Genomic DNA, 17,986 nt, shown 5'->3' with positions numbered 1-17,986 from the left:
ACGGCATCAAATACCTTTGCAAAGCTTCTGGAAAGTATGAGGGTGGAAAAACGCACTCCACACCTTTCCTTGTTCTGAAAAGCAATAATAAAAAAAAAAAAATCACATCTTTTGCACTGTATTATTTAGTTACGAAGGATTCAGAAAGTGCCTAAATGATCACGTTGTCCATCAGCTGACTGAAGAGAATTCTGGCTAAGATATTTTTGCCCCAGAAAGGTGTCAGGACACGGCCTTAGGAACAGTTGCTATTTTTCTGAAGATGACGACAAGAGAGTCGTTTCTGACATTCCATGGTATTTACTCACAGATCTGTGTGTAGAAGAGTCTATGCAGGCAGCTAGCCAGCGGCTTTCTTCTAGTCAGGACAAAAGGAGAGTCAGACCTCAGAGCTGTAGCATGCTCGCACTCCAAAGGTAGGCTTCACAAGCTGGGCCAGGCTACCCTACTTCAGGTACTCACGACTGACAAAGGACTTCACCGGAAGCGTAGAAGTCCTGCTGGAAGTCAGGTGGAACGAGTGCCTCTTACGTGTTCAGCACCGTGTCCAGTGCTGTCAGGATACAGACAGATCCCCTGACAATCGAAGCATCTCTCTGGGGAGGGGGCGTGATGAAAACCCGCATACACGAGACAACAGAGAAGTATAAGACAGTCTATGATCGATCAAGCGCTAACTTGTGGAGAAATGCATTTTGGAGTGCGACAGTGCTTTCGGGATTTCAAGCAGGGGGAGAAGGGTTTCGAATCATTGTTGCCGTTTCTGGAGGATTTATCTCAGCGATGAGGATAGAACCATCTACATTTGTTGCGATCCTTTGGAACTGTAGACTGGTGCACATACCCTCTTTCAGGAAGAGCTAGAAATCTTTGGTTTGACACCGATCAGCACAGTCCTAGATTTCTATAGCTTTGGCAGGCTACCAGTGATCATATATATAACTTATCGTGTATATGTAACTAGGTTGAGCAGCACGTCCCAATGCAGTTTATTTTAGCGATTCCTCTTTTTTTTTTTTTTTGAGAAATAAGGTATACCAAGATGTTGGCCAAGTAGGGCTTGTTTGCAGAAAGCAGCTTAAAAAACCCCAGTATGGCTTTCCTGGAGCCAATCTTAATCTTTCGATTCTATGTTGTGGTTGCTGAGTCCGAGAGCGCCTTAAAGGTATCCTCATTACTGAAAAGCTGGACGTCTGACTGTATGTGTGCTTTTATCTTGTGTGGAAAGAGTGTGTGGATTCTCCATAGGACTAGCTTTTCCCTGCAGGGATCGTGTTTGAGGATTACACGCCCACCAGACGATGCAAAGGCGGAACACTGCTGATGGAACTACAAGGATCCTGAAGTGTGAGTTTTTTTCCTTTTAATCTGTTGAGGCCTTCTTTTTTTTCCCCACCGTGGGCACACATCTCTGAAGCAGTTTTTGGAAACAAAAGGGGGAAATGGCTTGTTGACGAATTCTGGAACTCTCACTCTACACACAGCTTTTCAGGAAGGCGCCAAATGCATCGAGGGAGGCGGGGCTGTACTCGGAGGCCCGCTCTCTGGTGTGGATCCTGTGATGCAGAGTGAGGGTCGAGCTCCGCGTGAAGGCCTTGCCGCACTTAGTGCACTTATAGGGCTTTTCTCGGGTGTGAATTCTCCGATGCAAAATAAGGTACGAGTTTCGGTTGAAAGCTTTCCCACACTCACTACATTCATAGGGCTTCTCCCCCGTGTGGATCCTCTGATGCTTAGTCAGGTCTGAGCTCTGGCTGAAGGCCTTCCCACACTCGTTACATTCATAGGGCTTCTCTCCAGAGTGGATCCGCTGATGGAGAATGAGATTCGAACTGTGACTGAAGGCTTTGCCGCACTCGTTACATTCATGAGGTTTCTCTCCTGTGTGGATTCTCTGATGCAGGACCAGGTTGGAGTTGAGGCTGAAGGCTTTCCCACACTCACTACATTCATAGGGCTTTTCCCCGGTATGGATTATTTTATGGCGAATAAGGCTTGAACTCCTCGTGAAGCATTTACCACATTCATCACATCTGTGGGACTTCGCTCCTGTTGGAGCTTCTTCAGGGGTGTTAAAGTTTGAACTCAGGCTGAAACTTCTTCCCAAACCTTTACCCTTCTCCCTTGGACCTCTCTCGCCCGTGGTGGGTTTTTTTTCCTTGACCGTAGCTGGGCCCGAATCTTTTTTTTCTCTTCCAGTTTTTTCCTCAGGGTTTCTCTGTTGCCTTTCTACTGTTCTGCCCTGCTGTTCACGTTTTTCTCCAAAATCTTTCTGGAATCTTCCTGTTGTCTCCCCACGTGGCGCTGAGTCTTCTGCGACTTCAGCCTTTGAGGTCGACTCCTCATTCTCACTCCTGTTTTCACAACCTGACACAATAGAAAATACAAATGGCACCACTTTCTTTTGAATATGTGGGTTAATCAACTGACACTGTTTTCCCGGAAGCTTCTACTTGCCTGCAAAATGACCTTGCAGTATTAATCGGAGATGAAATCGGAGAAAAACAGGGGAATGAATCGGGACAAAAGGGAGCAGAGTTAGGGAAGGAGAGGGCGGGCTGAATGGGAGGACAGCAGAGGGAGCAGCGGGAGAGGGTGGGAATGCACACCTGGGAGGGGGGCGGGGGGAGACCAGAGGGAGCAGAATAAGTTAGGGAAGGAAGGGAGAGGAACAAAGTAACATAAGGGGTCACAATTCACAGTTGTAGGATTTGATCATCCAGTAATTAATATGAAGGAATATACATTAAAAAAAAACATCATGGGGGCACCTGGGTGGGTTAAGCCGCTGCCTTCGGCTCAGGTCATGATCTCAGGGTCCTGGGATCGAGTCCCGCATCGGGCTCTCCACTCAGCGGGGAGTCTGCTTCCCTCCCTCTCTCTCTCTCTGCCTGCCTCTCTGCCTACTTGTGATCTTTCTCTGTCAAATAAATAAATAAAATCTTTAAAGAAAAAATCACGTTCTGTTTCTAATATTAAGTATGAGTTTGAACAAAGGGAATAGAGAGGTCCCTCGTAGAAACGGTAAGTGGTACTAGCCCACAAAGGAAGACACATACATAGTTAATAAAGGAAAAGTGAATACTCTGGTTCTGTGAGATTTTTAACAAGTCCACAGTGAGTGGACAGCACAGGAGCTCTGGCCATGGCAAGTTACAGCGGTCTTCAGACACAGGAATTTCTCTCTTCCAGCGAGAGTAGCACAGAGCTGCCAGCGCTCCATTGTCACAGATTGAGGGTGAGGAAGCAGCTGATTGGGGCATTAGTAAACATAACTAAAACCTTCACCGACAGACCAGGGAGAACACCCAAGAACAGAAAAGAAACTGGAAACAATTCTGGATATGGCCCACAAAGGAGATGATGTAAAAAACCCAAATTTTACAAATGCAAAGCTGATCCCGTCATTAAACCAGCACATTAAAACACTGAAGTACATCTTTATTGCAGTTAGATTCAGTCTGTTGTTATTTTTAAATTGAGAATGAAAACTGTCCAATGCACATGCACTACTTTATAGCCGTTCACATTTATCTAGGAAAAAACCCAAGTTACTACAATTCTATTCTTTGTTTAGCGGGCTTTAAGAGCCCTTTCTCGGTGGGCCTGCACTACCCCACAGAGGCCCCTGAATGCAACCACGGAAAGCTGAGTAGTACCTACGCCCTGACTTTAGTGATGAAATCACTAGAAATACCGAACCAGTCATAAGAGAAGGAAATCGGTCCACTTCTTTTGAATTCCAAGCCAAAGTCCTTGGTTACTGGGATAATTCCCAGACCGTCTGCAACTAGTGTTTGTTTTTTGAAGTTATCATGGGGTAGGTAATACCCAGCTCAGAAACACAGATCAGTTCTTTGGCTTAATTTTCAGAATCTGGTTCAAAGAGCAAGTACCAAGAAACCACCACTCGGTTAGGTCTATGGTTCAAAATAAAACCTGAGGCTTCTTTAGTAACTTTCTTTCTTCAGTTCCCTTCACTCACCCTCCCTCTGTCCTCCCGAGGCAGAAGTCTCACTGTGGCTATCCCATGACACAACCCATTTGAGAGCTGCTTTGCAGTACGATCTTCCGGGGATAGAGGGAAGGGGACAAATGGGAATGTGTGTCAGTTGTGTCACCTTGTCTTATATGGTTGATGCCCCTGAGAGCTTGTTTTTGTTCTTACTACACGTCCAGGAGCAGACTTCTCCGCAGAAGATCACCATTAGGTTTGGAAATGGGGAATCCTAATTGTAAGGGACAAGTCATGAGTTAACACAAAGCTGCCTGGGAGCAGTGCTCATGGGATGGAAGAAGACAGAAAGCCCACGGAAGGATGACTGTTAAGTCCAAGAATGCGGTCCTAGGTTAGGATTAGACTGATGATGATTAGGTCTCACCTGGACCTCTAGAATAGGAAATACAGGATCCATCCCCTTGACAGAGGCGCCTACGCTACAACTGATGGGGACTGGAGAAGAATGGCTGAAGAGGTGAGAACTCAGAACTTAAAAGAGTATTTCTGATTTCGAACAGCAAAAACTACCTAAAAGTAAAAAAATCCACTTGGAATCAGGGACTCACGGTTTCAGGCTCTGAGGGTTAAGCGAACACAAACGTGCTCCCGCTCTATCTAGCCTGAAGAAAAGGGGCTCAGTAGCCTCTCAATCCTTGTCAACTCTCAAGTGAACACATCAGAAATCCCACAACTAACGAAAAAAAGAAGATGCAAAACAATCTTAGACAATAATCCTGCATCAGTCTTACCCTGGGAAAACACGTTCCCATAATTCTCCTGCCTGTTGTCCCTATTGAGATTCCTCCGGGCCAGGTTCTGACATCCCCATTCCTCCAGGATGAGGGACACGGCCATGTCCTCGATCTTCACCATTGCCTGAAATAATACGAGATCCCCACACTCAGTTCTCCCAAAGCTCAGGGACAATCCCGTCACCCAAACTTGGGAGTCAGGGACAGAGCTGACTGCAAACCTACAGGATGCTGGGAAAGAAAAGGTGATCATGCCAGGTTCTGGTGGATGGGGAGGGCGGGACTGGGGCCACTCTGTGGGAAGGGGCATCAAGATGGTGTCCGGGGTGGAGGGAGCTAAAAGAGCTCCAGGAAGAGAGGCAGACACGAGGGTCTCAGGAAGGCAGAGGGGCCCACCGCTCACCTGGGAATCTGCTGTGAATAGTGCAGATGCCATCGCCTGGTCTCTGGGACTCCCCTCGTGATGAGGGGCAGGAACGTGGGTGGCAGGGAGAGCTGAGGGAGGAGAAAGGAGCTGTGAGTAAAACCAGCTCTGCTCTGGGCCTCCCCTCCAAGAAGGGCCCGGGGCCTCTCTTTCCTGCCCCAGCACGTGTGATGTTCAGTGTTCAACTACAGAGTAGGTAACTGCAGAGAAGCTAACGAAGAGAAAGTATGACCTCTGCTATTCCAAGTCACAGGGAGTCAGAAAAGGGTCCTTAAAGTCACCTGGTCCAATCCCTTTCATTTAAAGAGGGGGAAACCAAACACCTAGAAAGTCAATGACTTGCCTAATGTCACACAGCTAAGAGTAGCAGAGCCAGAATTACAACCCGGCTTCCTAGTCTTCCTTATCTATGGAAGTGGGTAACTTCCGGTCCATGATTCAAGTCTGGCTCACCATTTAATTTTCTCCAGTCCAAGGAACAGCACCAGAGCATCACAATCTCCTTGAGTTGTGGAAAATATAACGCGAGCGTTAACAATCTTTAGTGGTAATATCTTGAAACACAGGGCACAAAGAGTGGGTCCTTTCTGGCCATTTTTGGTCCTCCTACTTTTCTCCCTCACTTAGCCACAGTTTTCTGACTAAACGTTCTATAAGGTTCAAATGTCGATGAGACATTTGCTAGTTCGCAGAAATGTGGGTCGACACTGACCTAAGACAAGATGTCTAGCAGACGATCACTGCTGACGGTCACACACGATCCACTAGGCCATGTGTAAGAACAACTATACAGATTTTTAAACTGCAAAAATTAAAATCTTCCCTTGCCAAGCTGTATTAGATTTGGAAATGTTACTGGATAAACAGATGATGTTACTGAGCTGCAAAGACGTAAGAGAAATGAATTTGAAACTGATTACTAAACCTTGTAACTATTTCAAGCCATACAGTTATAAAGCAAGCTAAAGCAAAATGTGCAGAAAGACCAAGTAGTTAACATTTTTACCTTCTGAGAATTAGGAAAAAGACTCTGGAAGAACAGCCCTGAGAGGGATTTGAGGGTAAAGTCGTATGGCCGAATTCCCTGCAAAACTATTTACTAAGCATCAACGGTCCGTGCCCAGGTTTCTAAAACTGCTACGCTGGGGACAGGAAGCTCTAATCTGGCACTGAAAGCTACCAATATCCTCTTCAATTTTCTGATTCCCTCCGTGCAGAGCATGGAAAAACCTCCCAAACCCTGTACAGGACACGAGCGGGACTGGATGGACAGTGGTGGATCAATCATCACAACGCAGTGATTTACAGATTTCTCCAGAATGCACAAGAGGAGAATATTTTCTGAAGTTCTAGTATTCCAGCCTTAAATGTCATCACAAATGAACCCTGGTTGAGAAATGTGCCTCTATCCACGCTTCTTGAACAACGGGATTTTTAATATGTTCTTATTTTTACTGATAGTCTACATACGTACTTTGATTTCTAAATTAGTTAAGGATATTGTTAATATTTCCCTGAAAGGAAAAAAAAATTTAAACTGATTTTTACGTATGACCTTGAAATGATTTTTCTCATGTTCCTCAAACAAAAACAAAATGTTTTTTCCATCCTTTTCTCACTGTTTAAAATTTCTGAAAGCAAGAAAAAGAGGCTATACTACATTTTTATACATTAATAAAATGTATTTTAAAAAACGATCCTTTTCAGGGCGCCGGGGTGGCTCAGTGGGTTAAGCCTCTGCTTTCGGCTCAGGTCATGATCCCAGGGTCCTGGGACCAAGTCCTCCATCAATCTCTCTGCTCGGCAGGGAGCCTGTTTCCTCATCTCTCTCTCTCTGCCTGCCTCTCTGCCTACTTGTGATCTCTGTCTAACAAATAAATAAAATTAAAAATAAAATAAAATTAAATTAAAAATGATCCTTTTCAAGGTAACTTATGATATTAGCCAGTGTTTCAAAACCCAGGCTGGAAATATATTACCTCTTCCCAGCAATTTTGTGTTAAAAAAAAAAAAAAAATCTGCTGGACATTCAAAATGCTAACAACTCCAAGAATAATGTAATGTCCACCAAAGTTCATGACATACATTTCATTTACCTTCTCATTAACATTATCTTCTGAGGTTGGTCTGTAAATTAGATTCTCCCCATATTTAGTAATACTGACTATAATGTATAATGATTTAAAAAAAAAACATCATTTTTTTTTTTAAAAAACTACAGGCCCTCAGCAACACAGTGAGGGCACCCCCACCCAGTTGGTTTTTTTCCCACATGAAACCTTGCTTCTTACCGCGTGACTGTAAGAGGCGAGGTTTCCGAGCTGAATGCTTGAAATGGGACTGGGTGGCCTCATGATGAAGGTCAAAGCTGGAGGACTCCTGCACTGGATCCAGAGGCACCATCCCCCTTGCGAGCATCTCAGGTCCATGAACTTGACCTGGCACCTGAGGATAAACAGGGTGGGCTTGTGGGTAAATCACTTTTAAAACAGGAATTTAAACAAACCAAAAGCTGGTAAGTGGACCCATGGACGCAGGAGCAGGAGGCCGGCACACCTTTCAGCATCCAAGCAGAGCAGAAAGTCACCACCATAAGGACGACGAGTGCCAGCTTTCCACTGTAAGCTGCTCTTTGCCCCAAGCTTAAAGCCCAGATGCTACTTACAGAGAATCGGTTTCACCTCGTCTTACCTGCTGTCCTGATAAATCAAGCTCCAAATCTTCCAGGAGGGTCACGGCCTCCTCCCCACTATCGGGACGGTATTCCTGCAGCCAGACTTGGAGCTCCTTGGGCAGGATGGAAAGGAACTGCTCCAGCACCAGCAGCTCCAGGATCTGCTCCTTGGTGTTGATCTCCGGCCGGAGCCACTGATGACAAAGTTCCTTCAGTCGACTCAGAGCCTCCCGAGGCCCAAAAGTGTTCTGGTAACAGAAGTGCCTGAACCGCTGGCGGAAAATCTCCGGGTCGGGAGGCGGCGTCTCCTGCAGGCCGGAATCCTGCCCCCACATGTGGTCTTCTTCATCTTCCTCTTCTACCTTCACTATCACGATCCCATCCTTCTCCTGGGCAGCCTGGGGGGACAGACCTGTGGCTTCCCTGGACTCTGCAGTCATCATTCAGGCTCAGGGGGTGGACTTGATCCCAGTAGGGTCTGTGCTCTCCTTCCTGGCCTGGGAGATGTTCGCTGGTATGTTTCGGTGCCGTTCCTGACACAGGAAACAAAATTATTAGTACTTTTATGAAAAGTGACCTGTGTTACTAGCACTTCACACAGAGCTGGACATCGAGGCACTGAAAACACCTCTGAAAAGCAAAAGAAAAAGCCTCCAGAGGTGCCCTGTTTTCACGGTCACTTTATATATTAAGGTTTGCAGAGGGGTTCCTGGCTGCCTCGGTCGGGAGAGCAAGTGACTCTCTTGATCTTGGGGTGCTGAGTTTGAGCTCCACACTGGGTGTAGGGATTACTTAAAAATAAAATCTTAAAAGGGGTGCCCGGGAGGCTCAGTCAGTTAAGCGCCTGATTAGGCTTAGGTCATATCTCAGGGTCTTGGGATGGAGCCCCGTGTTGGGCTCCCAGCTCAGCAGGGAGTCTGCTAGGCCCTCCCCCTGCCTGTGCTGTCTCCATCTCTCTCAGGTAAAGAAAATGATTTTAAAAGATTGTATTTATTTATTTGATACACAGAGAGATTGCAAGTAGGCAGAGCGGCAGGCAGAGAGACAGGGGGAAGCAGGCTTCCTGCTAAGCAGAGAGCCCAATGTGGGGCTCGATCCCAGGACCCTGAGATCATGACCCAAGCTGAAGGCAGAGGCTTACCCCAATGAGCCACCCAGGTGCCCCTCGGGTAAAGAAATTCTTAAAAAAAAGAAAAAAAAATGGTTCGCAGAGAGAAACCTCCACTAGGCCAATTCGAGCCTCGGGACTCTGCGTGAGTCCGAACACCTAACCTTCCAGGGGACGGCAGGTTAGGACACCAGACACTTAAGCACTCAGCCAGGTGAGAGAAGGGCCTTAGCGGGCGCCAGGCATCGGGCTTCAAGCAGTCCTCGCATCATCTTCTTTCCTCCCCCAGCAGCCCCAGCAAGGAGGCACAACCACTAGTGCCATTTTACAGATGGCGCAGTGCAACTGCCATCAACACCCTCCGTTGGTTCAATGCTGACCGGTCCCATGTCACTGAGTGCATCCCAGGGAAAAAGTGGGAGCCTCCCTCCCCCACAGAGAGCTGCCAAAGTGCCCTCGTTTCGCATGCTCACTCTTAGGTACTGTGGCATTTCCCAGTTTCTCTGAGACCGGTTATGTGGAATAACAGATTATTTTATCTACATTGAATGAATCCTGCTTTCATAAGAGAGAAGAACGGGGGCTGGGCAAACTGGGCGAAGGGGGTCAAATGAGAGACTTCCGGGTCTCAAATAAATGAGCCACAGGAATATAATACACACAGTGGTGACCAGAGTTAGTAATACTGTGTCGTGTTATCTTGGCAACTGATCTTAAAAATTCTCATCACAAAAAAATCATTCTGGGTGCCTGGGTGGCTCAGCTGGTTTAGTGTTTGCCTTTGGCTCAGGTCATGATCGTAGAGTTCCAGGATCGAGTCCCACATCGAGCTCCCTGCTCTGCAGGGAGTCTGCTTTTCCCTCTCCCTCTGCTGACCCTCTGCTTGTGCTCTCTCTCTCAAATAAATAAGGAAAATCTTAAAAAAAAATCTTTATGTTAAAAAAAAGCAAAAAAAAAAATCTGAAATTTTTCTAGATGTTAACTAGATTAACTCTGATCATTCTGCCCAAATATCAAATCATTACTTTGTATACCTGCAACTCCCATATCGTTATATGTCAATTACAGCTCAAAAGAAAAGAAAAAAGACAAGCAGCCTAAAGACTTTGGCAGAGAAACTACAATTTGAGGAAATGCTAATGGTGCAAATACATGTGAAGAAACAAATTGTACAGATGAAGCTTCTATCTACAGAAAGGTCTTACTCACCCAGATTAGGAAGTAAAAACCAATGTCAATCTAAAATCAAACAAGATGTCAACCAATAAGTAACAAAGTAGCTGGAAAAAAATGTTACAAAAGACTATTATGGGGCACTTGGGTGGCTCAGTTTGTTAAGCAACTGCCTTTGGGTCAGGTCATGATCCCAAGGGTCCTGGAATCGAGTCCCACATCCAGCTCCTTGCTCAGTGGGGACCCTGCTTCTTCCTCTCTCTCTACCTACTACTCTGCCTGCTGTGTTCTCTCTGTCAAATAAATACATACATACATACTATTATGGTGACAGTCCTATGCTGGAAACAGTCTCCCCTGTTATGTAATTTTTACTGCCAAAAATGATACTCAGTATCCCGGAAAAACTTCATCATCTATACAACTGAAAAACAAGTAAATATTTTCTACTGTTTAAAATCTTCCAAATGAAGAATTTTATGAATCTTAAAAATCTGGTTTCTAAAAACATGAAACACCTTTTGATTTTTTTTTTTTTTAAGTAGGCTCTATGCTCAATGTGGGGCTTGAACCATTGATGTACAAGATCATGCCCTACTGACTGAGCCAGCCAGGCATCCCACCTTTTGATGAGTTTTTAAGAACAGGTGATTTAAAGGTATGGGAAATGGAGATGCACTAGCTGAATTTCAACAACCAAAATTTAGCACAGTGGACAGGACCAGTCATGGGTTACTAAGCGGAGCTGACAATGAGTTTTCTTCCACCTGAATTGACAAATCTTTGTGAGGTTTTCTTTTTCAGTTCAACAGCACCAAATTTAAGATTTAGAAACAGAGCATCCAACTGCTGTACCATCCAAAGCCAGAAATTTTATTTATTTATATTTTTGAGATTTTATTTATTCGAGAGAGACAACACAAGTGGTGAGGAGGGGCAGAGGGAGAAGCAGACTCCCCGCTGAGCAAGGAGCCAGACACAGGGCTCCATCCCAGGACCCTGAGATCATGACCTGAGCCAAAGGTAGACACTTAACCAAAGGAGCCACCCAGGCGCCCCTCAAGTCAGGAATTTTAAAGTAGCAAGGAAATTTTAATTACATGGCTCTCATGAAAAAGATTATAAATAATTTTGATGGAAAAGGAATCTCGTGCATTTAAAGCACAAAAATTATTTTTCAATAGCACAATTTAATGTATTTTTTTGGTTTTATTATACAAAATGCTGGGATAAGAGTGCATGTATACAATTTTTAAAGTAATTTTTACAGATAGGAGTGTGTGTCCAAAAACAGGTTGGGAGAGGACTGTTTTTTGTTTCGTTTTGTCTTTAGCAGTACGCTTCATGAATTTGCAGGGCATCCCTGTGCGGAGGCCACGTTCATCTTCTCCGTATCATTCTAGCTCTAGCATACGTGACGCCAAAGTGAGGACTGTTTCAGTGGCAAAAACTATGACTTTAATCTGAGATTTACCACACAGATTAGTTTTTCTATCTTAACTTTTTTGCCCTTAAAAAAAAATTAAAGTCCTTATTAAAGTAGCAGACTATGAGGATGATTAAAAAAAAAAAAACAAACACTACCTCCAAAAAGGCTTTCTATATAAACTGAGAGAATGTGAGGATTCAGTCCTTTTTTTCCCCATGATTTTTAAGCTGGTGAAGCCCAGGGCAAACCATCCTCCAGCCCTGCCCGCTGATTTCCTTCAGACCAGTTCTGCACCCACCGTCCTTGCTGCAGTGAACAGATGTTTCTCAACTTCAGAGCGGCTTTTGTAAAGTCCTTCCAGCTACAATCATTCAAATTCCTAAACATCTCCAGATCTACAGTAGGCAGAGTGTCCTCCTAGACTGCGGGGAACACAGAGATGACTCCCATTTTTACATAAATAATTATAGTACAAAGCAGAACGTGCCAACCGTTCTAAGGAGGTTTCAACACCAGCGCTAGAGGAGCTAGCGAAATAACTCATGTGTCAACAAGGCAGCTTCTAGCAAGAGGCACCCTGGAGCTGGGGCATCAGAATGGCCAAGACCTCCCTGGGAACGCTTCCTCCACAGAAGAGGCAGTGAGTGGGCAGGCCGAGAGATCTCTCCTAGCTTCTTCTCAACTAGAGGCTAAATAATTCCTATGAGCCTTAGTTTCTCTAATTTCATTCTGCAAAGTCAAAAGAAAGACTACCTTTTCCTGCTACGCCTCCCACGATTACTTTCCACCACCCTAATTCAGGCTCCCCATCTCCCGTCTAGACTGGTGACAGGGTCCCCTGGTTTCCCAGCTGCAATTTCTCCCCAGTCCAACACGAACAACAAACCGAGGTTGGTGCAGTATTGTCAAAGAATGCTTCTGGTCATTCCCTCCTTCCCCTCAATTAGAGTCAGTGAATCCTTCGTTATCTACCAAGTTCATGTTCAAAGAATACACCTTAGTCTACTTTTCTAGTCTGATCTCCCACTACTTTTGTTAGTAGTGACTCCCCCACTCTGCACGCGCATGCGTGCGCACACAGACACACACAGACACAGACACACACATTTCAGCCCATCTGGCCATTTATGTTCCCTTCGCACAAGGTGTGATGTTCCCTCTTCAAGCCTCTGCTGTGCACAATTTCCCACCATAACAACTTTGTTGGTCCAGTTTGTACTTACTCTTCAAAATACAGAATCTCTGATATTCCAAATTAAATAAGATACCTTCCTCTTCTGAACACCCTCGATCTTTCTTCTTATTTATGCCACATATATTCTCCTCATATTATCTGCGCTGCAGTTTCTATCACTTCCCAACTAAATTCTAAGCCCCTCGAAGACGGAAAAGTCGTCTTTGTACTTACCCGTTAGAGGACCTGGCGGTTTAATTCCAGAAACAAGAAGTACTGAAAATATCACCTCTCCCCCTGCCACTTATTTCCCGTTAGTGGCAATTAGTGATCAGATATTCTACTAATACCTTAGTCACTAAAACCCAGGATCTCACCTGCCTGGATTCCTCTCCTTACATGGATTCAAGGAGAACTGAATTCCTTGCTTGGTCTCCAAGCACCGGGGAGAATGATCGAGATCCACCAGGTCCCCCTTCCCACTACTACATGCCCTACCTTACTCTCAGATTATTTTTACCAAAACCCGATGCCTTCCAGGCACCACCCCCCAGTACCTGGTCCTAGCTTCCCCTCACAGTTCACGGTCCATCATCGACTTCTTCCCCTCTCCCGTGTGAGCCTTTTCTAACCACAAAACGAGCATCTTCTAATGAGGCCTTGGATTCTGATCGCCATCCACGTCTCCCGGCGCAGCAGCGTCTGGCATTTCCTCTCCCAGTCTCCTCTGCCTTTTGAAATCCTCCTCATTCTTCAGAGCTTAGCTGAACTGCCACTTCCCCCTCATTGTTGTTCCATTCAAGAACATTCTCTCAGAGGCATAACAGTAAGGGCGGGTGTTCACTGAGTGCTGTCCGTGGACCAGATATGAAGTTCTGCACGGAACAGTCTCAGCAGAGAGCAGCTACTATTATCACCTCCCTTTACACTGCCAAAATTCAAGTTTACTGACGTTAAAGAACACACCCAAGGTCATACAGCAATTAAAGGGTAGAGCCAGGATTTGAAATTCTGTCTGTGGGACCCCTCAGTTCAAGCTCTAACCATCATACCGAGCTCATTCTGTCCCAACACGTGCGGTAAGCAAGAGCTACTGGGTACACACACATTCTTTTCAAGAGGGGGGGCTGAGGAAGGTGCCTGTGAAGGATGATGACCCAGAACGGGCCTCATCTGTCACCCGCTGTTTTTACCAGAGAGCAGTGTGGCTAAGGAGACACAGCAGGAGATGCGTGCAGGAATCATGTCAAATCTAACGGGGTGGTGGTGGTGGCGGAGGAACCATTCAACAGGAAAATTGAGTAGGACAGATGCGGAAACTAGCCTAGCATCATAAAACTCTATTTTTATGAAAATTTTACCCGTCTCAGCTATACTAAGGAGGAAAAAGGAAAGGAATCTTGATCTGTGTTGCACGTAGACCAGAGTTTTAAAGAGTGCGATATTTTGGGGGGCAGTTGGCGGAGCGTGCAACTCTTGATATCGGGGTTGTGAGTTCAACCCCCAAGAGCTTGCTTGTCGGGGGGGTATAAAAAAAAAAAAAGAGTGGGATACTTCTGGAGTCAGTGGGACTCAAAAGGAAGAGACTGAAGAGGAAGAGAGACTCAAAGGGACAGAGATGAGGGCGCGGGCACATTCCCTCTTCCCCCTGTTGGCAGGTCCTCTTCCCCAACTCTGGACATTTCTGCTCCTGCTCTGGGGAAGAAAAAGTCCCAATGGCAGTTGAAGGGCTGGGTTTTACTTTAGGTTTCTCAGACAATCTCAGCAAACAATCTTTTCTCCTCTCTCTAAACTTCTGGCCCAAATGCTCTCTGCCAAGCATCTGCTGTGGAAAGTTCTTATCTTTCTCTGTAATTTAAATTTTTCATGCTCCTTCCTCAACTGGACTAGTGCTAGGGGTATGCTTCTTTGTTTCCTTACTAAAGTAAGCTCTACTCTACGCCCAAAGTGGGGCTCGAACCCACCAACCTGAGAAGAGTCACCCGCTCCACCAACTGAGCCAGCCAGACTCCCTAGGCCAGGCTTCTTTGTACCTCTTGGACCACTTAGTACCATTCCCTGTGAACATTAGTTTTTAAGAATTAATTGACTGAATTTGTGGTGTTACTATTTTTGTGCCCACGCCTGCAGCACTCGATACTTCCCTCAAATTTTAGCCCCAGGGGCTACCCGGAAGAGTTTCAATAAGCTGAACCACCACTTACCAGCCGATAATTTTAGGCAGGTTAATCTCTCTCTGCATTTGTGCAATGCGGATAAAAAAGGTTACTCGCCTCACAGGGTTGTGCGGATTACATGAGTTAACAGATATAAAGCACTTTTTTTTTTTTTTAAAGATTTTATTTGACAGAGAGATCCTAAGTAGGCAGAGAGGCAGGCAGAGAGAGAGGGGGAAGCAGACACCTTGCCGAGCAGAGAGCCCTATGCGGGGCTCGATTCCAGGACTCTGAGATCATGACCTGAGCTGAAGGCAGAGGCTTCCATGCGCTCTGATATAAAGCACTTAAAACAGGGTCCAGCATTTGGTAGGCAAGAGAGAGGTGCTTTAATTTTTTCAATAAATAGTAAGAGAGATAACTGTGCTTTACAATTCTCAGCCCGCTTAAAAGACTAAGCAACAGGAGAAGTCCTATAATACTGAAAGCAGCGAAGGTTGGAATACCTACATTCTAGTCTCCCAAAATAAGTTACACACCCTGAGTGAGTTATTTAACCTCTCTGGCACTTAGTATCCTTATCTGTCACATGGGGGAGAGGAGCAGAAAACTACCTCTGGGATCCCTCCGAGCTGAAAAACATTCTGACACCCTATCCGATTTAGATAAGATTACCCCCAGCAACTGGTTTTCACCAAGGATGAATATCAACAATTTTCTTACAAAAAGGGCTTGGGAGTTACAAGCTCAGTTTATTTCAAAGGCTGTCTTCTAAACAGGCCAGTCTTTTCTAGGGCACAGTCTTGAAAGTTTAAACAAACTGCATCCCACCCCATCCCGATTTCTGAACAGAGCTTTCAAAAAAAAAAAAAAATCTAAGATTTTATGTATTTGAGAGAGAGAGAGAGAATGCGAGAGAACACAAGCAGGGGGAGCAGCAGAGGGAGCAGCAGGCTCCCCACAGAGCAGGGAGGGAGCCCAACCTGGGTCTCGATGCCAGGACCCTGGGATCATGACCTGAGCTGAAGGGCCGAAGGCAGACACTTAACCGACTGAGCCACCTAGGTGTCCCCCAATTTTTTTTTTTAATATGAAAAGGCTCCCTTTAAAAGACAGCCACCTACCCAAAGAATACCGAGTACCTCAGAATGACAAGGTAAAATTTAACATAACCACTCACCTAATTGTATTTAGATGCAATATAAAGTCAGAAAAAAATTAAATGTTTAGATCAAGCAGAGAATCAGTAAAAGACTATGTATATTAAGTAGCTAGTTTCCTTGTTTATACATTAACACTGGTGACAACGGCCTGAAATAACTAACGGGCATCTTGCACGATAACTCAGAGACAACACAAACTCGGAGATATATTCTGGGGCAAATTATCATTCTGGTTCCCTATGTAATGTAAGCCATTTCTCCACATTTGGCCAGCATATATACCAACAGTACTTCGTTGATCTGGTTACAATGAATGCTCCACAATTCCATTCAACAAGTATTTACTGACCACCTCCAATCCGCCCTGCACTGGCCTGTACAATAAATGCTTTCTTTGGTCCCAGGCCATGTAACAGCCACTCTCTATAATGAAAGTATCTTATTGTGTGCCAGAGGCACTGCAGGAAAGGGAGGGGAGGAGCGCCGTGTCAGGCTAAACTGTGGCTGAATTTTTCAGTTACACGGACCAAATACTTTCAAAGTTGGAAGGGCCTTTGAGAAAATCAAGTTCATTTTATTCAAAGATGACAAAACTGAGAGCTGGAGAAGAGTACTATCCAAGGTCACTCAGGCCATCAGTCTCCTAGTGGCCTGGTGCAATTTCCACAAACTCCCTTCACTCTTCACCCGCTCCAAGATAAGCAGTGAGTAATCCAGAACCGGGGAAAAGAAAAATCCACCTAATCTTCCGGACAGATCATTTTTAAAGGTCTTCAAAATATTCCGCAGGACATAAAGCGAGTGGGATGTATAAAATCCAAATCACGTCTTTATCCACTCTAAGCTTCAAATACTCTTTTAATAACCGCTTGGGGGTGGGGGTGGGGTGAGAAGCAGGTGATTTGGAAACACGTAAGCGGCACCTCAGAACGTGTCCATTGCTCAGCCTTCCCCATTTTTCACCTTGAGGTCCTGAAGGACCCCGAAAAAAGAAACAACAACAACAAACTCCCCAAACCCTTTCACTGGAATCAAAGCAAATGGCGACGAAGGGATGGCAGTGATATCAGACAGGGGTCGGCTCGATCGCGAACCCGGTTCTCAGAAACGTCAAGTGACAATGATGACACTGCGGGCGAGGGGCCCGGAAGGGGCCCGCAGACGGCTTCTCCCCAGGTCTCCGTGCACCCGCGGCCACTAGACCCTCGCCCCCTCCCCGCCTGGGCCCGGGGAGCGGGTTGGGGCGGGTTGGGACGTCTCCCGGGGGACGGCGCTTCCAACCGCCGGGTCTGGGGACGGACAGGGGCTTGGGCTCTCTCCACATTCCGTCCGAGCCTCCTGGAGGGGACCCCGGGGCCGCAGCTGCAGAGCCCACCCTCACGCACACACCCTGCGGCGCCGCCCGCCCTCCCCAGAGGCCGGCCCCAAGTCTCACCGTGAGCCCCGGGAGCGGCCTGGGGGCGCTGGGCGAGAAAGGGGAGCTGACTCTGGGGCTCAGGCCGGCCGAAGGGCGCTGCACACGGACCTAGGCCCTCCCGACGCCTCGACACAGACACAATGAGTCACAAAGGCCGGAAGTGTGTCAGCACCTCGCCTTCCGGGACTGCGCTGCACTTCCGGGTTCTCTCTAGGAGCGCGGGAGGATTTTGCATCTCGGTTGCCGAATCGCTGGACCCGGCTCCCGGCCTCGGTGCTCGGCTCAAGCTCCCAGCCGCGAGGCTCCCCCGCCCGGCTTGTGCGCGGGGAGTTAACGCGGGGGACGGACGCGAGGCGGGGTTCCGAAGTCCCACAGACAACCAGGCTGCCCGGCTCCCACAGCAGTCCATATGATAATTCGATTTCTCCTGTGCTTTCCATCCAGTAATTATAGTTATTATCAAGCAATAATAATTCTTAGTAATTGCATGCCTGTGGCAGAGCCGCTGAAGCAAGG

General features: G+C 46.3%; 1 protein-coding gene across 1 annotated transcript in view; it reads right to left on the bottom strand.

Annotated features, from left to right (window-relative positions):
- The window catches only part of LOC116581225 (zinc finger protein with KRAB and SCAN domains 1-like), a 61,438-nt gene extending 43,802 nt beyond the window's left edge, over window positions 1–17,636 (bottom strand). Inside the window, 6 exon segments of the mRNA XM_032328312.1 lie at window positions 1,530–2,367; window positions 4,750–4,876; window positions 5,156–5,247; window positions 7,468–7,621; window positions 7,868–8,383; window positions 17,489–17,636. Coding sequence (XP_032184203.1) covers window positions 1,530–2,367; window positions 4,750–4,876; window positions 5,156–5,247; window positions 7,468–7,621; window positions 7,868–8,293 — 1,637 coding nt within the window. The 5' untranslated portion in view covers window positions 8,294–8,383; window positions 17,489–17,636.
- Window positions 17,637–17,986: the final 350 nt, after the last annotated feature.

Source organism: Mustela erminea, chromosome 20, assembly GCF_009829155.1.
Source record: "Mustela erminea isolate mMusErm1 chromosome 20, mMusErm1.Pri, whole genome shotgun sequence".
Taxonomy (NCBI): Eukaryota; Metazoa; Chordata; class Mammalia; order Carnivora; family Mustelidae; genus Mustela; species Mustela erminea.
Note: the sequence above shows the minus strand (reverse complement) of the source record. Positions and strands in the feature narration are given on the sequence as shown.